Consider the following 26,018-nt stretch of genomic DNA (forward strand, 5'->3'; position numbering starts at 1 on the left):
CCCAACTTTTTTTTTCATAATACCATAGTATCAATTGATGATTCTTGTTTCTTTCTTGATGTTGCTTTCTGTAGCAGTGAGAAACTCGTCAAGTTTATCATCTTTACGTTGCCCGTTACATGGTGAGTCTTGCACGCTTGCACTGTCATCATCATCGGCGGTCACTTGAAACAAGTATGACTGTCCTCTCCACTCCCTAGGATCATCTAATTGTGGGTCTGCAGATGTCTGCAGAGGCCGATCCGCGATCCACACACCTTGGTGCAACGTGGGCAATGAAGACTGGCGGTGGTTGGTAGTTGTCGAGCCCCCTTCTCTCTCTACTTACGGTGCTGTAGCTTTGTCTCTGTGACACGCCAAGTTCCATTTCATGAAGTGCTGCATGGATTTCCTCCAGGAGCTCCTGTCCAGTGCAATGTGCTCCCAGTTGCTCAATGCGATGTGGAATTCCCTCAGACTGTTCTTGATGTTGCCCTTGAAGCGTTTCTTTGGCCCGCCGGGGCTCGCCGACCTTCCTTCAGTTGAGAGTACAGGATCTGTTTAGGGGAGACGTGTGTTGGACATGCGGATGACATGGCCAGTCCATCGAAGTTGGTGCTGCATTATTGTGGTGGTGATGCTGGTCATGTTGGCTTCCTCCAAAACGCTGATGTTGGTGCGTTTGTCCTCCCAGCTGATTTTCAGAATATTTCGTAAGGATCTTTGATGGTATTGTTCCAGGGCTCTCAGGTGCCCGCTGTAGGTGGTCCATGACTCGGCTCCATACAACAGGGTGGAGAGGACAACGGCTCTGTAGACCAGCAGTTTTGTTTGAGCCTTTACGTCTCAGTCTTCAAAGACTCTTTTCCTGAGTCTGATGTAGGCGCCGCTGGCACACCTCAGGCGATGGTTGACTTCAGAGTCGATGTCAGCTTTTAAGGAAAGGATGCTGCCAAGGTAGGGGAAGTGATCAACGTTTTCAAGAGTGGTGTTGTCCACTTTTATAGTGGGCTGGGTAGACGGCTGGTTGGGTGGAGGTTGATGTAGGATCTGGGTCTTCTTGATATTTAAGGCTGGGCACATTGCTCTGTATGCCTTGGCAAAGGTATTCAGGATGCCCTGGAGGTCTTCTGCAGAGTGTGCTGCAATGGCGCAGTAGTCCGCATACTGAAGCTCCATGATGGCGGTGTTACTGAATTTGCTCTTGGCCTTCAACTATTAAGGTTGAAGAGCCCATCGTCAGTTCTGTAGAGGATTGGGATCCCCTGTGGCAGCTCTTCACCAATGAGGTGAAGTATGGCAGCAATGAAGATGACAAGCAGGGTGGGTGCGATGATGCATCCCTGTTTGAACCACATTTCCACAGTGAAGGGCTCAGACTCAGAGTCGCAGTTGCTGAGCACTGTGACTGACATGCCACCGTGTAGAAGCCTCAATATTCTGATGTACTTGTCGTGACAACCGTACCTTGATAGTTTGCTCCAAAGAGCATGCCGGTCAACTGAGTCAAAAGCCTTTGTCAGGTCTATGACCATTTTCAAGAAAGGGGACAAGGCTGAATGTGGAAACTACTCACTCCTGTCAGCACCAGGCATGGCTTTTGTACATGGCTTGTACTGTATGTAAACAAAGAATCTGACTGTATCAAGTACACGTGACAATAAAGTATCAGTCAATCTTTGTTATGATTACTAATTAACCTGGACAATTTCTGACACTTCTCTCCCTTCATCCCACCAGCAGCCGCATCCAACACAATATCCTTCACTATTTCCGCATGCTGGAACAGGATCCCACCACCAGCCTCATTTTCCCCTCCTGCTCCTTTCTGCCTTCGGGAGGGAGGTCTCGCTTCGTGACTCCCTGGGTCGATCATTTCTCCCCGCCCACCCAAACATATCCCAACGCCAGAGAACGTTCTCTTGTAACTGCAGGAAGTGTCACACTTGGTCTTACATCTACCCCCCCCTCACCACGAAGCAGGGTCCTAAACAGCCCTTCCAAACAAGGCGAAAATTCACATGCACCTTCTCCAACCTTGTCTATTGCATTCGGCTCCCCCGCGTGGCCTCCTCTCCATCAGCGAGACGAAGTGCAGACTCAGCGACCAATTTGCAGAGCACCGGCACTCTGCCCACAATCACCCTCCAGCACCTGTCTCCACTTTCACCCTACCCTCCCCGACTCCATCTGTCCGTATTATTTCCCTCTGTCTGCTTCCATCTTGCAGCTCCATCAATCTTCCTCCTCAACCTGACTCCATTTATCCATCACTGTTCAGCCCACCTATTGGCCCCTCCCTTCTAGTTATGATAATAGTTATCCTCCCTCTCCACTCTCAGTCTCCAATGCAGGGTCTTAATACAATACAATACAATACAATATGGTTTTATTCATCACATTGCACATAAAGTGCAAGTGAACTGAAATTGCCAGCAGCGGTACAATGAGAAAGAACACACAATACATGATCAAAATTTAACACAAACATCCACCACAGCATTCATCACTGTGATGGAAGGCACAACATTTGGCCAGTCCTCCTCCATTTCCCCCCGTGGTCGGGACCTCAACCTTCCGAAGCCGTCATTGCGGGCGTCCAGATGGTAAAAGGACAAGGTAAAAGTCAAGGTAAGTCCAGAATCAGCTCCTCCCCACCGGAGAGCGCGGCTTCAGGCTGGTTTAAGCCGCAGGCCGGCGGTCGTAGATTTAAATATGCGCCGCGCCGCAGCCAGAAGCACCGCAGACTGCAGGGCCGGCGGTCTGGAGCTCCTCCCCAGGGAGACCCCGCTCCTGGTGGTAACCCAACTCATCGAGAATTCCTTTCCCTAAACATGTTCTGCTCATCCTGCTCCACTCCTCCTACAGTTTGCATTATATTTGCTTTCAAATTTACAATTCATCAGATAGACTGGCAGAGAGAACAAAATAGGTGATTGTGTTAAAGTAAGGCTTTGGATTGCAACCTTGTCGTGGTCGGGGAGCTAGTGTGTCTCAGTGACCCCTAGAGCTACGCCAGCGGGAGATTCGTCTCCTGTTAGGGTTTCCCATGCTGGACAGGTCGAAGGGTCGAGGCGAGATGAAGAGCGATCCACTGGTCCCCCAGGTTGGAGGTTGAGCACAGGGTGAACAGCCCTGTCTCGTAAAACAAATATGTTACGGAAACAGCAACTGAAGAATTCAACACCACTGAGGAAGTCTGAGGAAGGGTTTCGGCCCGAAACGTTGCCTATTTCCTTCGCTCCATAGATGCTGCTGCACCCGCTGAGTTTCTCCTGCATTTTTGTGTACCAACCCACAAATCTGTATGTCTTTGGAGTGTGGGAGGAAACCAGAGCACCCGGGGAAAACCCACCTGGACACAGGGAGACCGTACAAACTCCGTACAGGCAGCACCCTAAATCAGGATCAAACCTGGGTCTCTGACGCTGTAAGGCAGCAACTCTACCGCTGCGCCACTGTGCCAACCCTAAAGAGAAAATGTGCTGGTGAACATCTGACAGGTGCAAAATCTGTTTATTGGTGAAATAAATTCTACGATCCTGGAGCAACATTCCTCCCTATACATTCACTCGCTGACCAGGTTTACAGGATACACAGCATAAAATGGGATCAAGTTGCCATGGAGAGCAATTAATGCTCGCTATTTCACCTTACACAAATTCTTTCGGCATTTAGAGATAAAAGGATTAGATTTTTTTTCGCCCTCAACATGCCAGATGCTGACCTATATAACTGTAATCAGAGATGCATAGAGTACACTCTAGAATGCACACGGCAGCAGGTTGGCACACAACTCCAATGGATCAGCACCTTTAGTGCTCTGCATACCTTTGTATAATCAGATGCTTGATAAGGATGTCTGATCCAGGGCACTATTCTGGCAACAATAACATCTCTATGATTTTTGACATTCCAGACATTTCTGTAGTTGCGGCCATAACACCATACATCTGATGAAATTAGTCGGAAGGAACTGCAGATGCCGGTTTAAACTGAAGATAGACACAAAAAGCTGGAGTTAAGGGTCTGTCCCACTTGGGCGTCATTTGCGCGTCATTTACGCAACATCATTTAAGTGTCACGACACACGAGTCGTGACACGCACGTGATGCGTGCATGGTGCGTGGTGACGTAGGCAGTGACGCACGGTCGCGCGCTTCGCCCCAGGATTTTGGTCTTCACAAAATCTTCGCCCGCCACCTGCGTGACGCGCATATGATGCCCAGGTGGGACAGGCCCTTAACACAGCTGGACAGGCAGCATCTCTGGAGAGAAGGATTGGGTGAAATTTCCGGTCGAGACCCTTCATTCTCAACCGGAAACATTACCCATTCCTTCTCTCCAGAGATGCTGCCTGTTCTGAGTTTCTCCAGCTTTTTGTATCTATTTGATGAAATTAGGTGGGTGTTTTTTGTTTTAAATGACAAGCTTTTAATATTAAATGGTGTAGATGAGCAATACATTTGATAAAACTGCACCTGGTTTGTTGCATTTGTTAACACTTCTTTGAAGTGTCTGAAGATATTTTGTTTTGATAATAACTACCTACACACCAATTAAAGTTGGAGTGCCAAAGCTGCATAATGATAAATATGTTATGAATGCATATTATTTGAGATAAAATGGCAACTCCAATAAAGATGCTACTAAAGTATATATTTAAAATAAACCATAAGAGACATAAAACATAGAATGGCAATTGCTGGATGACTTCAAGTATATTTGGAAAGCATGGAATAGTTAACTCTGAAGATAACAGATACACCTTGAAGTGTACTAAGACATGGGGAGGCATTGGAAAACCCTGTGTTGGTGAATGGCGACAAAGAACTGTCGATAGACACAAAAAGCTGTAGTAAGAGCGGGACAGGCAGCATCGCTGGAGGGAAGGAGTGGGTGAGGTTTAGGGTCGATACCCTTCAAAAGTACTGTAGATGCTGAAATCTTGAGCCAGGCCAGGCCAGGCAGCATCTGTGGAGGGAGCGGAAAGGTGATTTTTTTTTTTTTTCATGTTGGGACCCTTTCCCAATCTGAAACATTGCCTGTTCATTCTCTCCTCAGATGACACCTGATCTGCTGGATTCCTCCAGCACTTTCTGTTTCGCTGTTGTGGGTGAAGATGGGCAGTCTTGGTAATGCTGTAACTTTGTGGTCCCAACCTCGTTCCACAGTCTGACGTGAAACTAGAATTGTGAACAGTCCAATCCATTTTCTAAAAAGAGAGGTCGATGGGTTCTCCAGCCAAGAAGGAGCGGAGTATAGAACGGGGTGCAAAGCCATTAGTTTCGGCCTTCGCCTGCTGATTTGGGGGAAATTCTACTCATTTGAGTTATTTGTACAAGAAAATGTAAAACACTCTTAAAGGATAGAAGTTATTCTGCAAATGTATTCAATTCTACAGCACAACAAAGCACTTAAATAAAAAGTACTTTGAGTAGATAAGTCTTAAACAGCTACACAATGCTGGACTTCTGCTGATGCTCAGTAATGGCCCAAGCTCCCATGGTTTGTAATAACATTACAACTAGAGACATTCTTCCTCATGATTGATACATAGAAACTAGGTGCAGGAGGAGGCCATTCGGCCCCCAGTGTGATCATGGCTGATCGTCCCCTATCAATAACCTGTGCCTGCCTTCTCCCCATATCCCTTGACTCCACTAGCCCCTATAGCTCTATCTAACTCTCTCTTAAATCCATCCAGTGACTTGGCCTCCACTGCCCTCTGTGAGATCTATTCGATTAAAGTGAACATCTATAACTCAAGATACTCCTTGAACAAACTGAATGCCTTCCCGAGTGCCGAAACAATGAATGAAAATGATAACTGTAAATCCAATTATATGTTGCTGATATAAATTAAAACACATTGAAACTACAATGTTTTCTCGAAGTTCTGACAAAAGATCATGGACCTGAACTATCAACAATGATTCACTTTCTAGAGTTGCTGTCTGGCCCTCTGAATGCTTCCAACATTTTCTTTTAAATTAAAGTTGATGTTTTGATTTGGAAACCTTGTCCTTTTGGGTTAAGCTCACTCAGTTCTTAAACAAAGACTAAAACTCATTACTTTCTTACTCGGTTATTGTGTCTGTGCATGTGAGAGAGAGATTTGGTTTTATGACAATAGACAATAGGTGCAGGAGTAGGCCATTCGGCCCTTCGAGCCAGCATCGCCATTCAATATGATCATGGCTGATCATCCACAATCAGTACCCCGTTCTTGCCTTCTCGCCATGTCCCCTGACTACGCTATCTTTAAGAGATCTATCTAACTCTCTCTTGAAAGCCTCCACTGTCCTCTGAAGCAGAGAATTCCACAGATTCACAACTCCCTGGGTGAAAAAGTTTTTCCTCATCTCCATTCTAAGTGGCCTACCCCTAATTCTTGAACAGTGGCCCCTGGTAATGGATTTCTCCCAACATTGGGAACATGTTTCCTGCATCTAGCATGTCCAATCCCTTAATAATCTTATATGTTTCAATAAGATCCCTCTCATCCTTCTAAACTCCAGAGTGTACAAGCCCAGCTGCTCCATTCTATCAACACATGACAGTCCCGACATCCCGGGAATTAACCTCATGAACTTACGCTGCACTCCCTCAATAGCAAGAATATCCTTCCTCAAATTTGGAGAATAAAACTCCACAAAATACTCCAGGTGTGGTGTCACTAGGGCCCTGTACAACTGCAGAAGGACCTTTTTGCTCCTTATACTCAACTCCACTTGAATCCCATAGCTGAACCAATAAGAAGTGTTTTGCATTACCAGAACTTCCAAGTCAATGGCAAATAACCTGGAAATTCATAACAAGACAGATGGATGGCAGCTAATTAGTCATAGAGTGATACAGTGTAGAAACAGGCCCTTCGGCCCAAATTGCCCACACCGGCCAACATGTCCCAGCTACACCAGTCCCACCTACCTGCGCTTGGACCATATTCCTCTAAACCTGTCCTATCCATGTACCTGTCTAACTGTTTCTTAAACAATGGGATTGTCCCAGCCTCAACTACCTCCTTCTTCAGTCTGAAGAAGGGTTTCGGCCCGATACGTTGCCTATTTCCTTCGCTCCATAGATGCTGCTGCACCAGCTGAGTTTCTCCAGCACTTTTGTCTACCTACCTCCTCTGGCAGCTTGTTCCACACACCCACCACCCTTTGTGTGAAAAAGTTACCCCTCGGATTCCTATTAAATTATTTTCCCCTTCACCATCAACCTGATGCTTGATTCCCTTACTTTGGGCAAGATATTCTGTGTATCGACCCAATCTATTCCTCTCATGATCTAGTGGGGCAATGCTTTGTTGCGGCACCAAACGTGGTGAATAAAGGTGAGACGTCAGGCTGGTTCAAAGAGTCGTTTATTCAGTGGTGACACGTTAGGTTGGTGCACTAACTATATTACTATGTTGCTGTAGCTGAGCGAGGTTGTTCTCTTGGGCTCAGCTACCGGTTGACTCCTCAAGGTCTCGAGGTGAGAGACCTTAAGTGCCAGGACACTCCCTCTAGCCCATGATGTCACGTGCCTGCCCTCGTATCTCCTGACGAGGGTTCAAGCATGAGTGGCCCGTGTTTAGGTTGATGCCACAGCTTCATATTTCCTAACTGTGCCATAGGTTTAGGCTTGGGTGAACTGAGTACAGTGTAAAAGCTTTCCAATCAACTTAGATAATACTTTACATAAATACAATCCAGCCAAACTCAAATACCATAGGTAGAGTGCAGGGCAGGGAGGCGGTCAGTCTGAAGAAGGGTCTCGACCCGAAATGTCACTGGATATGCTGCCTGTCCCACTGAGTTACTCCAGCATTTTGTGTCTATCTTAGGTGGAGTGAAGGGATGTGCTGGGTAGCAGGTAGTAAAGTAATGATCAGGCATCCATAACAGCCTCAGATTGATATTGAATCATCTTTGTGGAATATTTTTTAAATCAAATTTGATTTTTTCCTCAAGATCAAAATGTAGATGCGGTTAAAACTATTCATTGAAGCATAATGTCATCGGATAAGTAAACAATCATAGTCTCTATGCAGGCAGAAGAGACTAAAATAGTTACGCACACAAGTAAAGATCTTTCATGGAACATACAGTAAACTCCAGCAGAAATTACATCTTGCTAAAACTACTGGGCTGAACCACCCATTTAAGTTATTGCTCAGTGGGGTCTGCTTAAGCTCTGGCATGAGATGTAGATAGAAATAAACCATGTGTTTCCGTTAGAAAGCATCGAGACAGTGGGGAATGCATTGCTTACCTCTCAGGATGTAATTCTGGTAGTTCTGGTCTGCTTCTGCTCCCACTTTTATCAAACATGTCAGACCCTCAGCAACGACAAACTCGTGGACCAAATCCTTGTCGTCCTAATGGGATTAGAGCACAATGCGGAGGTTACAACAGGAGGGAAACGCATGTATACATGCAAGCAGAATTAGTTGTCTTTTCTCCTTTACATGCAAAATAAGGAAACCTCTTGCTGCAAGATAATGAAACCTATTGCTGTAACAGAATCAAACTTATGATGCCACAACATTTTATTTCCCAGTCTCAAATATTCATTTTAGTCTCAGTTTCTCTTTTGTTTCAAACATTTAATTTTTAAACTAAGCCAATAAGAAATTACTTTTTTACTCTATCACCGTCCAGTCATGTGATAGAGAGAGATTGAAATAAAGAGAGCAAGGAGAATAATACAAAACAGTGAACAGCTTACAGAAGCCCAGTGTGAAAGGTTCAACCCTCCACTATAATCATTGTTAATGTCTTTGCAGATAAAGTGCAAAAAATAAAGTCAATATTACATAACAAATCCCGCTCTTGCATATATGGCACTGCAAATGCATTTTACAAAGACCTTTACAACAAGGGAAACATTTTCTCTCCCATTGTATTGAACCATATTCAAATCCTGCTTTAAAGTATGCTAATGTAGTGTTATTCAAACAAAATGTATCATCTTCAATCAAATTCAAAACACAGAGGGTTAAAATTAGAGTTTAGAAAATAAGCATGACTACTTTGGGCAAATGTGCCACACGCATCCAAATTCCAGTATTACTAATTGAATTTGTTATCAATAATGGCTGTTAATCGATAAACTTTCCCCAATTAAGTCCAGTTTCAGATAGCATCTAAGGTGATTATCTGCCACTTCAATCCTAGATAAGAGCATCCTGAAGAAACAAGAGACTGCAGATGCTGGAATCTTGAGCAAAAACACAGCACTACATTGCGGGAGGGAAATGGACAGACAATATTTTGGGCAAGTGGAGAATACAGGTGCGGAAGGGTGATCCGCAGATGGGTGGAGACAGTGACAATGGGCAGAGATGGAATGGAGACAAAGGAAAAGGAGGAGTGTGAAATGTAAAGCCAGAGGGATGGTTGGGTGTACTGGGGGTGGGGGAAGGGGAAGAAAAAGGAGGGATGAAAGGAAAAAAGAGTGGGGTGGGGTGCAAGATGAGCAGGAGGAGGAGGAGGAATGAAACAGGGTAAAGGATGATGCGGGACAAAGGTGCGTGCAACAGGGAAGGGGGGGGGGGGGGGGAATGTGGAACGATCAGAGGGTTACTTGAAATTAGAGAACTAAATGTTCTCGTCATTGGATTGTATGCCGCCTTAGTGGAATGAATATAAGATGATCTTCTTCCAGAAAACATGTGTCCTCACTTTGAACATACATAATGCAGGCATAAGCATTTGGTTCAATCCTCAGATACAACTGGTCCATTTTAAATTAGTCTTTAGCCATGTTAGTTTTTACATGACAGGTAGCTCTCTATTTAACTAAATGGCCCAATAATTGCCTTGCCATACAGATTCCATATGGTTGCATTTGGGTTTGGGTCAGCACAGTGTCGCAGCGCTAGAGTTGCTGCCTTACAGCGCCAAAGACCTGGGTTCAATCCTGGTGCTTGTCCATATGGAGTTTGTACATTCTCCCCATGAATTTTGGTTTGTCCCACACTCTAAAGACATACAGGTTTGTAGGTTAATTGGCTTGTATACATGTAATAAATGTCCCGAGTGTAGGATAGCGTTCATGTGCGGGGATGGCTGGTCCGAGCGGACTCGGTGAGCCGAAAGACCTTAATCGACACTATATCTCGAAACTAAACCCTTCCGATTGCAAATGCACCCAGATGGTAGACAATAAACTAATAACCCCAAAAGGAAAACCTCACCTGATTAATGATACAACTGTAAGGTACAGCCAAGCACCATATGCATGACTATAATTGCACAGCTCTCTGTTACATATTTAATGGCTTGGCATCATTGAACACTATATCAGAAATTATACAGACTTCCACAACATAACTTGCGCAGTGCAATGCTGTTCCTCTTCTAACACAATCCCTTCTCAACTTATATTTACCACCATTCGTGGCAAGTTCTCAGATTCAAATAATTAATTAGAAAGAGAATATGCTGAGAAAATTGAAAATTACCTGTCGGTATTGTTCAATGGGAAATCACACCCAACCATACAATTCCTTTTAATTTGTTTTGGAGCAAGCGTTCTTTATTGTCACGTGTACCAAGGTACAGTGAAAAACTTTTGTTGCGTGCTAACCAGTCAGCAGAAAGACAATGCATGATTACAATCAAGAAATCCCAAGTGTACAGTGTACTTGATAAAAGGAATACTGTTTAGTGCGAGCTAAAGCCAGTAAAGTCCGATCAAATATAGTCCAAGGGTCTCCAATGAGGCAGATAGCAATTCAGGACTGCTCTCTAGTTGTTGGTAGGATGGTTCAGTTGCCTGATAACAGTTGAATACTAACCTTTGCAAGGATTATAAACTAACCATTACATCATAGCCAACATGACAAATAAGTGTTGTGTGCTGGTTTTGGAACATTTTTATCAATATTTGGATGCATTCAGACAAAAAAAACTTGCAGGAGAACCAAATGTTGACCCTAATCAGAACCCCCAGCTTGTTGAAACATCAATACAACTGCTCTGGATATCTCCATGCATTCAGTCATAATTTAATTACTCCCACCGGCTAAATTTAAAATGTTTATGTAGCATTGACCCTCATCTCAACTATTAAAATAATGGTCAGTAGCTTCAACGGTTCAAGAGAGAACCAGATGAAAATGACACTGCTGTTGTTGGAAAGCAAAATCGGCAGCTGCCCACGGACTTGAAATGGGACATATTTGGTTTTGCTCTTAATTTTCGGAATTAAACTGCATAACACTTCGGCCAAACAAAAACATTTATTTTACAAAACATTGTCAACATCTTTGCTGGCATGGTCAGCAGTTATTGCCCACCATCAGCTGTCTGTGCAAGAAAGTGTTGATGAGTATGATGAATTGTTCACTTTCTCTCAAATCTTTCACTGTCACGGCTTGTCCAATATTAATTTCAAGTTTTTGTGTACCTTTTTGTGTGTTGTGACTGTTGGCAGACCAATTTCCCTCCGGGGATGAATAAAGCTCTATCGTATCGTATTAGACACTAATTGAACAAAGATCTTCCAGTTAAATTGTTGAGGGACACAAGCAATTCTATTCAGCTCCTAACATAAAATTAATTCGACAATAATTGGTGGCTGAAGTTGATCCAAAACTGTTCACAATTAAATATGAGGATGGCGTTTAAGAGGCTTTTAGATAGGCACATGGGAAATGCAGGGAATAGAGGGATAAGGATCAGATATGGCAGATGAGGTTCTTCTGCAGTTGTATACGGCTCTGGTGAGACCACATCTGGAGTATTTTGTACAGTTTTGGTCTCCTAATTTGAGGAAGGACATCCTTGTGATTGAGGCAGTGCAGCGTAGGTTCACGAGATTGATCCCTGGGATGGCGGGACTGTCATATCAGGAAAGATTGAAAAGACTAGGCTTGTATTCACTGGAGTTTAGAAGGATGAGGGGGCATGTTATAGAAACATATAAAATTATAAAAGGACTGGTCAAGCTAGATGCAGGAAAAATGTTCCCAATGTTGGGCGAGTCCAGAACCAGGGGCTACAGTCTTAGAATAAAGGGGAGGCCATTTAAGACTGAGGTGAGAAACAACTTTTTCACCCAGAGAGTTGTGAATTTATGGAATTCCCTGCCACAGAGGGCAGTGGAGGTCAAATCACTGGATGGATTTAAGAGAGAGTTAGATAGAGCTCTAGGGGCTAGTGGAGTCAAGGGATATGGGGAGAAGGCAGGCACGGGTTATTGATAGGGGACGATCAGCCATGATCACAATGAATGGCGGTGCTGGCTCGAAGGGCCGAATGGCCTCCTCCTGCACCTATTTTCTATGTTTCTATGTTTCTATGAGATCAGTTCAACTTGGCATTATGTTCGGTGCAAACATTGTGGGCCGAAGGACCATTCTTGTGCTGTATTGTTCCATGTTTTCTTTCACCATTTCACTGAACCAAAGATGAGCTTCGCACCACACATCCACTCCATCGCCAAACATCAAACTATTGTTTCCATCGCCTGACCTCAACTTTTCTCACCTGTGGCAACAATTCTCATCTCAGCCTTCACCTAGACTTAACCATTCTCACACTTTATTTGGTCATCCAGTCTTCTTCTAATCCACAAAATAACTTCCAAAAAATACTGCTGCCCGTATTAGTACTTGAATCAATCTCGTTCAAACTGCACCCCAAGACTCAATAACCTATGATGGCCCTCACTCTGTCAATACCTTCATTTGAAAACTTGATATCCTAGTTTTTAAATTATCCTGAGGCTTCCTCTGCCTGCTACATGCGATTATCCAACTAGCTTCAGATCTTTTGCATTCCTCACATCCTGGTTCATAGTCTCTGAGTCTTTGTTTTTTTTTGCACAAATGCACCAACATTGGCAATCACATTCCCATCTGAAGGCGTGTGCGGTCTCTCCACCCCATCAACAACACCCCCCAGAAGCTTTTAAAAAAAAACTAGCTTCTAGAACTAGAGGTGAAAAAAATAATGTTTGCTGTCACTCCTGCAGTGCCTCAGGGTATTTTATAACATTAAAGGTGCCTCATGAATGCAAGTTGCTACTGTGTTACAGCAATCAATGCACTGCATCTTTATTAACAAAAGTGGGAAACAAAAGCAAAATTAAAGAAATTCAATTCAATTCCATTGGCAGGGAAGCATTGAATATTTTTGAAAGTGCAGTGTGCTTGGGCATCAGAATAGCGTTTGATTGTCATCTACCCAGCTTCACCAATTCCCATTATGAGTAACAGGACTTCCTCTTATTCTGAGATTTTACTCGTGGTCCTCCTTTGAATGTAAATAGTATTCAGCACAAGGTGGAATTCAAACACCAACAAAAGTGATTGCAAGTTAACTACAATTCCCATTTAAAACAATGCCAAAATTCATCCAGGGGCTCCGAGAAGATTAATATGAGGCTAAAGAAAATCACAGTTCCCATTAGAAAACTTACACGAACGATCCTCAAACTTCTCTACAATATTGTTTTTCTGTTCATTATTGCCACAAAATTCTGGAAATTGAAATTTAGGAAAAATTAGAAACATATTCACAGAGCCAATTGTATAGACTAACTAGCTGCAACAATTTGATGTTCTTGTGGTGGATGTTTGATATATTGAATGATAAAGGAAACAACAGTGGGCAAATAAAACTGGCAGATCTCAACATCAAATTTCACTGGGGTAATTAAAAATCCCTCCTGGAAATACAAAGGCTAGATAGTTAAAACAGATATTAGCATCAACCCTTTCTAGAACTGTGATCCCTTGAGTTGTGGAAGGGCATTTGGGTTATTGCCTTGTTTGACCTTCGACTGTATAGGTTTACCTTTCAGGATTTAAAGAAAATAGCTCTTTAATCGGGTTTTAAGCTTTTAAACATCTGCCAGGCTTGTTTGGATTAATCAAACTCCCAGAAGGCCTTTTGCAAAATGAACCTAGAAATCACTGATTAATCCCTGAAGAGAAAAATACGATGGTCTCACATTGCATCGTAATGTGCTGATTTGATAGATGGACTGGTCCCAGCACCCATCTCATGGAATTGAGGGGTACCAAGGAAACTTGCTCAGATCCCAACGTTCCAAATAGCCACTTGACTCGCCAGATACCTGGTTCCACAATCCTGGAAGATTAAAGAGTCGAGTGCAAGAACCAGATGTTCTCCTGCAGTTGCTTAGCAACTTTCCAGAGGGCGACAAAATCCATCTTAGCACATCTGTCAAATGGAAATGGAACTGAGACAACTGGAATCTGACTTTTCATCTGTTTAATGAGGCTGTCCCACTGTACGAGCTCCCGAGTTTCCCCTGATTCGAACTCGGAGAATTACGTTAATAGCTGCTCATAGGTACTCGGGGCTCTCGTGGACATTTTTCAACATGTTGAAAAATCTTCACGAGTCTTCACGAGCTTATCGCATTTCCCAAGTACCTGCCGTTAGCGTTACGAGCTGCTAAGAGTTGTCCCGAGCTCCGACGTACCCGCTACATACATTCTACGTGCTTACCACGAGTTTGATTTTTTCTTTTACTCGGGAGAACTCTTGAATTACCTCGTACAGTGGGACAGCCCCTTAATACTCACTAATTCTGACACTTAGAGGCCACTTAGGACCAGAATAGCCCCAAGTCTATATGGTTATATGGTTAAGTCTAGGGAGCTCATTTGTCCCATTTCTCTATTCCTGAAAGCTGCAACTTATTCAGAAACACGGTTTTATGTCCCTAACAACTCTCACCAACTTCTACAGAAGTGCTGCAGAAAGTATTTCATCGGCTCCAAAATTAAAGAACACATCATGTACAAATAATTCATCTCAACTATTACGTAAATCACATTGATTACCATAGAATCAAACAGCGTGGAAGCACTGACCCATCGGGTCTGTACTAAAAATTAAACACCCACTGACACCAACACAAGTTGTCACAAACAGGGAGATTACCATCATTATTTCCTTTTTCTCAATGAAGCTATGAATTTCTACTGTATTTACAGCCCTTTTTCCAATTACATTAGTCCATGATGTGTATGAAGGAATTGCAAATGCTAGTTTAAACCAAAGATAGACACAAAAAGCTAGAGCAATTCAGCAGGACAGGCAGCATCTCTGGAAAGAAGGAATGGGTGACGTTTCGGGTCGAGACACTTCTTCAGACTCAAGAAGGGTCTCGACCAGAAACGTAACCGATTCCTTCTCCAGAGATGTTGCCTGTCCCCCTGAGTTACTCCAGCATTTTGTGTCTAACATTAGTTCATGGTCTTGCTTCTCTCTGTTTCTGTAGCTACTGTATAGACACCCTGCTGCAGTCCACTTCCACAAGCCTCTTCATTCCTCTGACTCCAACCTCCTTGGTATTGTTACACCACACATGCAGCTCTGCCCTCAGCAAACTAGGCTTAAACTCTGGATACCAACCACAAGACCCTCTTCCGAGATCCTTCTTACAACTCACAACTTTGTCTGACCTTCACCCCATAACCACCTAACTCGGTATCTGGAAGAAAGAACTGCAGATGCTGGTTTAAATCGAAGGGAGACACACAAAATGCTGGAGTAACTCAGCGGGTGTGGCAGCATCTCTGGAGAGAGAGAATGGGCGACGTTTTGGGTCGAGACCCTTCTTCAGGTATATGTTTCTTATATGTTTCAATAAGATCCCTTCTCATCCTTCTAAATTCCAGAGTATACAAGCTCAGCCGCTCCATTCTATCAACATATGACAGTCCCACCATCCAAGGAATTAACCTTGTGAACCTACGCTGCACTCCCTCAATAGCAAGAATGTTCTTCCTCAAATTTGGAGACCAAAACTGCACACAATGCGCCAGGCGTGGTCGCACTAGGGCTCTGTACAACTGCAGAAGGACCACTTTGCTCCTGTACTCAACTCCTCTTGTTATGAAGGCCAACATGCCATTAGTTTTCTTCACTGCCTGCTGTATCTACCTGCTTGCTTTCAGTGACTGATGAACAAGGACCCCCCAGATCCCATTTTACTTCCCCTTTTCCCAATTTGACACCATTCAGATAATAACCTGCCTTGCTGTTTTTGCCACCAAAGAGGATAACCTCAAATTTATCCACATTAAACTGCATCTGCCCACTCACCCAACCTGTCCAAGTCACCCTGCATCCTCATATCATCCTCTTCACAGTCCACACTGCCATCTGTCATCCGCAAATTGTTACTTTTAATCCCTTCATCTAAATCATTAATGTACATTGTAAATTGCTGCGGTCCCAGCAATGAGCCTTGCAGTACCCCACTAGTCACTGCCTGCCATTCTGAAAGGGACCAGTTAATCCCTACACGTTGTTTCCTGTTTGCCAACCAATTTTCTATCATTTGCCAACATTTGTTGGCAACATCACATGGAATACCATGCAAATAATTGTTGATAGAAATTGATAATCACGGTTACAAAATGCAATTATATTCAAGGAAAGGAATGGACATCTTATCTTAATCGCAGCTTTGGCTTATCCTTGATTCAACTCTTGGCACAACTTGCCTAGACAGCTCCCGGGGAAAAGAGTAAAATATGTCTTTCTGTAGGTGGGGCTCAAAACAAAACAAAAACGAGCAGGTAACTTCAAAGGCAATGAATTTTTCAAACTCAAAGCATAGTTGTATGAACAAAATCAGCCAACAATTTAATTTGTTTGAGTAATAAATAAACCTTGCTATAGTTGGTGGTCAAATTAGGCCAGGTTGCACCATGTATGGTGCACTCTGGATTTACAAGTAATCACACAACCAGGCTGTGAGAGGTAAAGTATACAGTTTAGAAAGTCCACCTGGGAATGAAATAGGGGCTCAGGTGGTAACAATAAGACTTTTAAACAATGTTTTCAGCAAGTGTATCTACATGACAGTCTAATGATGCTGGCTAGATACTGCAATAATTGATCGACTGATTGAAAGATACATCATGGAAATAGGCTCAGCACACGCTGACCATCAATCACACATGCACACTCATTCTACATTATCCCACCTTCATAGAAGCATAGAAAATAGGTGCAGGAGTAGGCCATTCGGCCCTTCGAGCCTGCACCGCCATTCAATATGATCATGGCTGATCATCCAACTCAGTATCCCGTACCTGCCTTCTCTCCATACCCCCTGATCCCTTTAGCCACAAGGGCCACATCTAACTCCCTCTTAAATATAGCCAATGAACGGGCCTCAACTACCTTCTGTGGCAGAGAATTCCAGAGATTCACCGCTCTCTGTGTGAAAAATGTTTTTCTCATTTCGGTCCTAAAGGATTTACCCTTTATCCTTAAACTGTGACCCCTTGTCCTGGACTTCCCCAACATCGGGAACAATCTTCCTGCATCTAGCCTGTCCAACCTCTTAAGAATTTTGTAAATTTCTATAAGATCCCCCCTCAATCTTCTAAACTCCAGTGAATACAAGCCTAGTCTTTTTTTTCACATTCATTCCCGACACACCAGGGCCAATTACCCTGCAAACCCGCACACGTTCGGATGAGAGGGGAGAACCATTATCTGTTTGGTTACAGAAAGAGCGTGCAAACTCCTCGCAGAAAGCACCCGAAGTACGTTTGAAGCCATGTTACCACTACAGATTGCCTATTACACACAGTTCAGCATTGATGGATTGGGATGTTGAAATACTGAGAATACAAGTGTCTAGTGCTCCATTCAACATTGTTCAATGCCTCTGCATTGCAAAGGATTGCAGAGAGGAAAAAAACACTCGCACAAATAACTCACATTCATTTTAACATCAGCTCAGTAAAATTAGTAAGGATTTTTTCGTAATTAATTTATTGTCATGTTTAGAAAACAATTAATATTAAGCAAAAAAATATCAATTAGGCACAGTTCAAATCTTTGAATGAAAACTTTGGGCTACAGTAGACATAACTATACATTACACCTGGTGGTGGCCCCTGTAAAACAACAATGTACACACGTGTGTTGAGATGCTGGAAATTCCTGGCTTTCTATTCACTCTTTTCCATGTAGGAATTTGAATGTAACTAGGTACATCAATTTCTAATCTGCTCTTCTGGACTGGGTTAGGCATGGCTAGTGTCTTGTTTGCGACACATCCTGACCAAAACTTGACATCTTGCCCTCTCCAACTTGGACTAAGCTCTGATCTTCTGAAACATCTTGTTGCCCACCAACCTTTTGAAACATCAGAGCTCCTCTGATTCTAAATGGAGCCCTATCACCCACTGTGTAGGTCCTGGCCGTGTTAGACTTCCCAAAATGCAACACCTAGTATTAAATTCCATCAACCATTCCTCAGCCCATCTGCCCAACCGATCAAGATTCTGCTACAATTTTTGACAGCCATCTAAACTATATACAATACCACCCACTTTAGTGTCCTCTGCAAATATGCTAATTCCGCCTTGTACATTCTCATCCAACTCATTGATATAGTTGACAAGTCACAGTCCTCCAGTCCGAGAAGCAACCTTCAACCATCACGCTCTGCATCCTTCCGTGAAACCAATTTTCTATCTAATCGGCTATCTCTCCTTCGATCCTATGCCTGTACTGTTAAAACTTGTAATTGTATCCATTTCTAATGCTTCCTTTAGCTGTTCATTCCAGATGTGGACTACCCTCAGATTGAAAAACCTACTCCCATGAACACTCTTAAAACTTGCCCCCCTCACTAAAATTTGAAAGGAAGCAGTTTCTATTCACGAGCAAAGCACATTGGAGAATGTAGCCCTGCAAAAAATTAATGGGATGTATAGACTTGTACTTAAATACTGATGTCTAAATGGGTAAGACAAGTAGAAATAGTCTGGAGGCGTTCAACTTAGAACATGATTTATTTGTGAAAACCAGACTTGGAACAGCTTTAAAGTAACAAATTGTCATCAAATTGAGATATTACAGCAAGTATTCATTCCCGATAAATAGTCCCACAGCAGAAATTCCCTCATGATTTACAAGTCAGGCAGCGAGTTCTATTTAAAATACACACAAAAAACTGGAGTAACTCAGCGGGACAGGCAGCATCTCTGAAGAGAAGGAATGGGTGACGTTTCGGGTCAAGTACCTGGTTAGGGATAAGGGAAACGAGAGGTATAGACGTTGATATGGAGAGATAAGGAACAATGAATGAAAGATATGAGAAAAAAAATGATGATAAAGGAAACAGGCCATTGTGAACTTTTTGTACAGTGAAAATGAGAAGCTAGTGCGACTTGGGTGGTGGAGAGATGAAGAGAGAGGGAATGCCGGGGCTACCTGAAGTGAGAGAAATCAATATTCATACCACTGGACTGCAAGCTGTCCAAACGAAATATGAGATGTTGTTCCTCCAATTTGCATTTAGCCTCACTCTGACAATGGAGGAGACCAGCAATTGGGAAATCAGGTCAGTTCACGTGGGCTGAGTGAAGATGTTCGGCGAAACGATCAACCAGTCTGCGTTTGGTTTCGCCGATGTATAAGAGTCCACATCTTGAACAACGGATACAATAGATGAAGTTGGAGGAGGTGCAAGTGAACCGCTGCCTAATCTGAAAGGACTGTCGGGGTCCCTGGACAGAGTCGAGGGAGGAGGTATAGTGACAGGTGCTGCATCTTCTGCAGTTGCAACAGAAGGTACCTGGGGAGGGGGTGGTTTGGGTGGGAAGGGATGAGTTAACCAGGGAGTTGCGGAGGGAACTGTCTCTGCGGAAGGCAGAATGGGGTGGAGATGGGAAAATGGGACTAGGATGGCGGAAAGGGGAGTACTACTTGTTGCTTTCCCGAACTCCGCTGGGTTAACTGTTCAATAGACCACCTCTTACACCCGCAACTGGTCTCGTGATCTGCAAACCCGAACACCAATTAAAGTTCTCTATACAAACAGAGGGCACAGCGGTAGAGTTGCTGCCTTACAGCAAATGCAGCGCCGGAGAACCGGGTTCGATCCCGACTACGGGTGCTGTCTGTGCAGAGTTTCTACGTTCTCTCCGTGACCTGCATGGGTTTTATCCCAGATCTTAGTTTTTCTCCGACACTCCAAAGACGTAGAGGTATGTAGTTAAAATGGCTTCATAAATGTAAAAATTGTCCCTAGTGGGTGTGGGATAATGTTAATATGCGGGGATAGAAACATTGAAACATAGAAAATAGGTGCAAATAGGTGCAGGAGTAGGCCATTCGGCCCTTCGATCCTGCACCGCCATTCAATATGATCATGGCTGATCATCCAACTCAGTATCCTGTACCTGCCTTCTTTCCATACCCCCTGATCCCTTTAGCCACAAGGGCCACATCTAACTCCCTCTTAAATAAAGCCAAAGAACTGGCCTCAACTACATTCTGTGGCAGAGAATTAGAGATTCACCACTCTCTGTGTGAAAAATGTTTTTCTCATCTCAGTCTTAAAAGATTTCCCCTTTATCCTTAAACTGTGACCCCCTGTTCTGGAGTTCCCCAACATCGGGAACAATCTTCCTGCATCTAGCCTGTCCAACCCCTTAAGAATTTTGCAAGTTTCTATAAGATCCCCCCTCAATCTTCTAAATGCTAGTGAGTACAAGCCGAGTCTATCCAGTCTTTCTTCATATGAAAGTCCTGACATCCCAGGAATCAGTCTGGTGAACCTTCTCTGTACTCCCTCTATGGCAAGAATGTCCTTCCTCAGATTAGGAGACCAAAGCTGTACGCAATACTCCAGGTGTGGTCTCACCAAGACCCTGTACAACTGCAGTAGAACCTCCCTGCTCCTATACTCAAATTGCGAGTCGGCGTGGACCCGGTGGGCCGAAGGGCCTGTTTCCGCGCTGTATCTCAAAACTAAAAATAAAACGTTAAAAAAATCAGACCCCTGCAGCATTCAACTTGGCTCCTTTTATTATTATTTGGTGCAGTGGAAAGATACTGACAATGTCACTGGGATTATTACAGGAATAAGAATGGAGGGTCGTTTTTCCATATCTCTCATCACCATCAACATGAAAAGACCAAAGGGCCCTGGGAAACATACACAATTGAAAGCTGCTGTAGATAACAATTGAATATAGGCAGCAACTGTTAAATATTTATGCCAAAGAATATTCCACTGACACATATACACGTCAGCAAGTTTGCAGCACAAGCAGTAAATTAAAATTAACAAGGTTATTCAAGGTGTTTTAACAATCCTCTAGCACAAAAACAAATGGTCCAAAGCCATCATGGAATTTCCAGTGGAAACAGGGAACTGCAGGTGTTGGTTTTTACACTAAAGGACACAAAGTGCTGGAGTAACTCAGCAGGTCAGGCAGCATCTCTGGAGAACATGGAGAGGTGACGTTTCGGGTCGGGACCCTTCTTCAGATTGATTTTTAGTCTCTTCAGTTAAGATTGCATCCATCCCAATCAATGGGTATGTTTGAAATATTGAGGATAGCACAAAAAGTTGCCGAGGTGCTGAATGGCAGAGCAGACACAATGCACGAAAGGCTCATTCCAAATTAGTTAAGTTTAGGATAGGGAGACAGCATGCAAACAGGCCCTTCAGCCGTCCGAGTCCGTGCCGACCAGCGATCTCCTTACCTAGCACTATCCTACACACTAGGAACTATTTACAATCTTTTAACTGAAGTCAATTAACCTACAAACCTGTACGTCTTTGGAGTGTGGGAGGAAACCGGAGCACCCAAAGTAAACCCACATGGTTACAGGAAGATTAGATTAGATTAGATTAAATTTTATTTGTTGTCATTTGAACCCAGAAGTTCAAATGAAATTTGGTTTCTGCAGTCATACAAACAAGAAGAAGAACCAAGACACAACACAATTTACACAAACATCCATCACAGCGAATCTCCTCTTCACTGTGATGGAAGGCAAAGTCTTATCTCTCCTCTGCACTCCCCATTCTCCCCCCGATGTCAAAGGCAAAGCCCCCGGCGGGCGATGGTAAATAAGTCCCGCGGTCATTAAAGCCGCGCCGGGCGATGCAAGGCCGTGCTCCGGGTCTTGATGTTGGAGCATACATACATTGATGTTGGAACATACATACAAACATACATACATACAAACTTCCAACAGACAGCACCCATAGTCAGGATCGAACCTGGGTCTCAGGCACTCTACTGCAACCAGATTGCTCGAACGCTGTACGTTTAAACAAGCATTGTTTTGCAGCCCGATTATTAGTTGATAAGGTGGAAAAGCAGAGAATGAACTATGAGGGGCTGAAATGACTTGCTCACCTTTAATTATCATAATGGCATTTGCTGCGAGTCGAGATGCCAAGGTGGGCAGCTCAGATTACAAACTCCCTGCCCTGATATTCAACATTGACACTAAACAGACTGTAAAACCTATCTCCCTGCACTTACAGCACATGATGGCCAGTGTATATTAAACATATTATCTGCTGGGAAAAATCATCGCATTCTGCAGGAGGTGGTAAAACATTTGAGTTTAAACAGCCCTGATTTAGAGCAGACATCAGACCATTGACATTAGGTATATTAACCTTTCTTTCAAGATCATCCCTCGTTTTGTCTGTAAAAAGCTCCTTACCTGTTAATCATAATTCTCTCTCAACTACTAATTACATGACACTGATACTTCCTGTATAATAGCTACCTTCATTTAAGAACCAAACTTTCATTCCACTACCATGTGGCTGACATTGCTGGATCCCGGAAATACATTATAAAGGAATTTCTCCATTCCTCCTTGCTTTATTAGTCTGGTCTTTGTATTGAATACACAAGGCAGATGTTCAGAGGCTTCCTCCAGATAAACTCTGCTCTGTCCTGAAAGCACCGACCCTCTCTGGAGTCAGATGCACTAATACTTTTCTCATGCTTCAACTAAAGAACAATTATGTGCAAACATGACCATTGAGTGTTAACGGAGTATGTAACATACAAGGTGACGAGTTTGCACCTTCTCCCTGTGTCTGCGTGGGTTTCCTCTGGGTGCCCCGGTTGCTTCCCACATCCAAAGATGTGTGGGCTTGTGGGTTAATTGCCATCTGTAACATGCCAGAGTGGATGAGAAAGTGGGACAGCATTGAACTTGTGTGAGCAGGTGATCAATGGTCAGTGTGGACGTGGTGAGCCAAAGGACCTGTTTCCATGCTGTGTCTTAGAAAATAGGTGCAGGAGGAGACCATTCGGCCCTTCGAGCCAGCACCGCCATTCATTGTGATCATGGCTGATCGTCCCCTATCAATAACCCGTGCCTGCCTTCTCCCCATATCCCTTGACTCCACTAGCCCCTTGTGCTCTATCTAACTCTCTCTTAAATCCATCCAGTGACTTGGCCTCCACTGCCCTCTGTGGCAGGGAATTCCGTAAATTCACAACTCTCTGGGTGAAAAAGTTTTTTCTCACCTCAGTCTTAAATGACCTCCTCTTTATTCTAAGACTGTGGCCCCTGGTTCTGGACTCGTCCAACATTGGGAACATTTTTCCTGCATCTAGCTTGTCCAGTCCTTTTATAATTTTATATGTTTCTATAAGATCCTCCGCATCCTTCTAAACTCCAGTGAATACAATCCTAGTCTTTTCAATCTTTCCTCATATGACAGTCCCGCCATCCCAGGGATCAATCTCGTGAACCTACGCTGCACTGCCTCAATCACAATGATGTCCTTCCTCAAATTCGGAGACCGAAACTGTACACAATACTCCAGATGTGGTCTCACCAGAGCCCTATACAGATGCAGCATGGAAACAGGTCCTGTGGCCATTGATCACCGCTCACACTAGTTCTATGTTATCCCGGTTTCTCATTCACTCCCTACACAGGAGAGGGCAATTTACAGCCGCCAATTAACCTACAAACCCGCAAGTCTTCGTGATGTGGGAGGAAACCAGAGCACCGCGCAGTCACAGGGAGAATGTCCAAACTACGCTCCGATAGCACCTTCGGTCAGGATAGAATGTGGGTCTCTGGTGCTGTAAGACAGCAGCTCTACCAGCTGCCCCACTGTGCTGTCTAAACTCAACTAGTTAGAAAGCATCACACCAAGAATGAAGTTGAAAAGAAAATGATGGACATATTCCAAGAGAAAGAGTTAAAATTTCAAGATATTTAATTCAAATGGTAATGATTAAAATCCATTAAACATGAATTAGCCACTAAGACAGTAACTTCTCTCCACAAGTTGTGCCTGACATGCGTAGTATTTTAGCACCTTCTATTTCAGCACTTTGCTTTATTGGATTTTATCTTGCACTAAACATTATGTCCTCTAGCCTATATCTGTACACTGTGGATGACTTAATTGTAATCTTGTATAACCTTTCCGTTGACTCGATTGCACGCACCAAATAGCTCATGTGACAATCATAAACTAAACTAATCCTAACTCATCGTACTCTCATCCAGCATCAGCTTGTGTGCATTTTCTAGGAACAGCCGAGAGGAGCCAAAATGTTGACTTGCATCACTGGAGCATCACTTGATTTTGCTGCAAGCAATGACAGGAGATACACAATGGAGAAAGCAGGTCAGCAGTCTGTGACATGGTGCTGTGTTTCCTCTGTTGATGCTGGTCATAGAGTTATGCAGCATTGAAACGTGCCCTTTCGTCAGACATGTCCATGCCGACAAAGATGCCCCATCTACACTAGTCCCACCTACCTGCTTTTCGCCCAAATCCCTCTAGACCTTTCCTGTTCCTGTTTTCTTTTCATTCTAGTAAATAAACTAGAGACTCTCAGTGTTTTATTAAAAATTGCATCTCTATTTTCAACTACTGTGGGTCAGGTTTCTGATGTACTGATGAAGACAAGCTGACTCTGGGAGCATCAATTAACTCATTTTTTTCTGCTCTCCTGGTAATCTTTTGCTGCCGCACATTAAACCAGGAGTTTGTGTGGAGTTGCAGGTTCTGATCTTATAGTCATAGAGTGATACAGTGTGGAAACAGGCCATATGGTTAAACTCACCAACAATGTCTCACCTACCCTCGTCCAAATTGCCTGCGCTTGGTCCATATCCCTCCAAATCTGTCCTATCCATGTACCTGTCTAACTGTTTCTTAAACGATGGGATAATCCCAGCCTCAACTACCTCCTCTGGCAGCTTGTCCCATACACCCACCACCCTTTATGTGAAAAAGATACCCCTCAGATTCCTATTAAATCTTTTCCCCTTCACCTTGAACCTATGTCCTCTGGTCCTTGATTCCTCTATTCTTGGCAAAAGACTGTGCATCTACCCAATCTATTCCTCTCATGATTTTGTACACCTCTACAAGATCTCCCCTCATCCTCCTGCGCACCATGGAATAGAGACCCAGCCGACAACCTCTCCCTGTAGCTCACACCATCTAGCCCTGGAACATCCACGTAAATCTTTTCTGAACCCTTTCAAGCTTGACAATATCTTTCCTATAACATGGTGCCCAGAACTGAACACAATATTCTAAATGCGGTCTCACCAACGTCTTATACAACTGCAACATGACCTCCCATCTTATATACTCAATACTCTGACTGGCGAAGGCCAAAATGCCAAGAGCCTTTTTCACCACTTTATCTACCTGCGACTCGACCTTAAATGAAACATGCATCTGTACTCCTAGATCCCACTGCTGTGCAACACTACCCAGAGGCCTACCATTTACTATGTAGATCTTGCCCTTGTTCGACATCCCAACACCTCACACTTCTCTGTATTCAATTCCATCAACCATTCCTCTGCCCACCTGGTCAATCGATCCCGATCCTGCTGCAATCTTTCACAACCATCTTGACTATCTGTAAAACCACTCACCTTTGTATCATCAGCAAACTTGCTAATCTTGCCCTGTATGTTCTCATCCAAATCATTGATGTAGATGGCAAACAGTAAAGGGCCCAACTCTGAACCCTGAGGCACACCACTAGTCACAGGCCTCCAGTCTGAGAAGCAACCTTCCACCATCACCCTCTCCTTCCTTCCATCGTGTCAATTTGCTATCCATTCCACTATCTCTCCTTGGATCCCATGCGATCTAACCGTCCAGAGCAGCCTAGCATGCGGAACCTTGTCGAATGCCTTACTGAAATCCATGTACACAACATCTACAGCTCTGCCCTCATCAACCATTTTGGTCACATCTTTAAAAAAATTAAT

The 26,018-nt window shown here is 43.6% G+C and overlaps 1 protein-coding gene across 17 annotated transcripts in view; it reads right to left on the reverse strand.

The window, feature by feature from the left end:
- fhod3 (formin homology 2 domain containing 3) overlaps positions 1–26,018 on the reverse strand; it is a 637,022-nt gene that overhangs the window by 291,050 nt on the left and 319,954 nt on the right. For all 17 annotated transcript variants that reach the window (XM_033016429.1, XM_033016409.1, XM_033016394.1 and 14 more), the window contains exon 5: positions 8,245–8,350. In XM_033016429.1, the coding sequence (XP_032872320.1) occupies positions 8,245–8,350 (106 nt within the window). The remainder of the gene's footprint in view (positions 1–8,244; positions 8,351–26,018) is intronic.

Source organism: Amblyraja radiata, chromosome 2 (assembly GCF_010909765.2).
Source record: "Amblyraja radiata isolate CabotCenter1 chromosome 2, sAmbRad1.1.pri, whole genome shotgun sequence".
NCBI lineage: Eukaryota > Metazoa > Chordata > Chondrichthyes > Rajiformes > Rajidae > Amblyraja > Amblyraja radiata.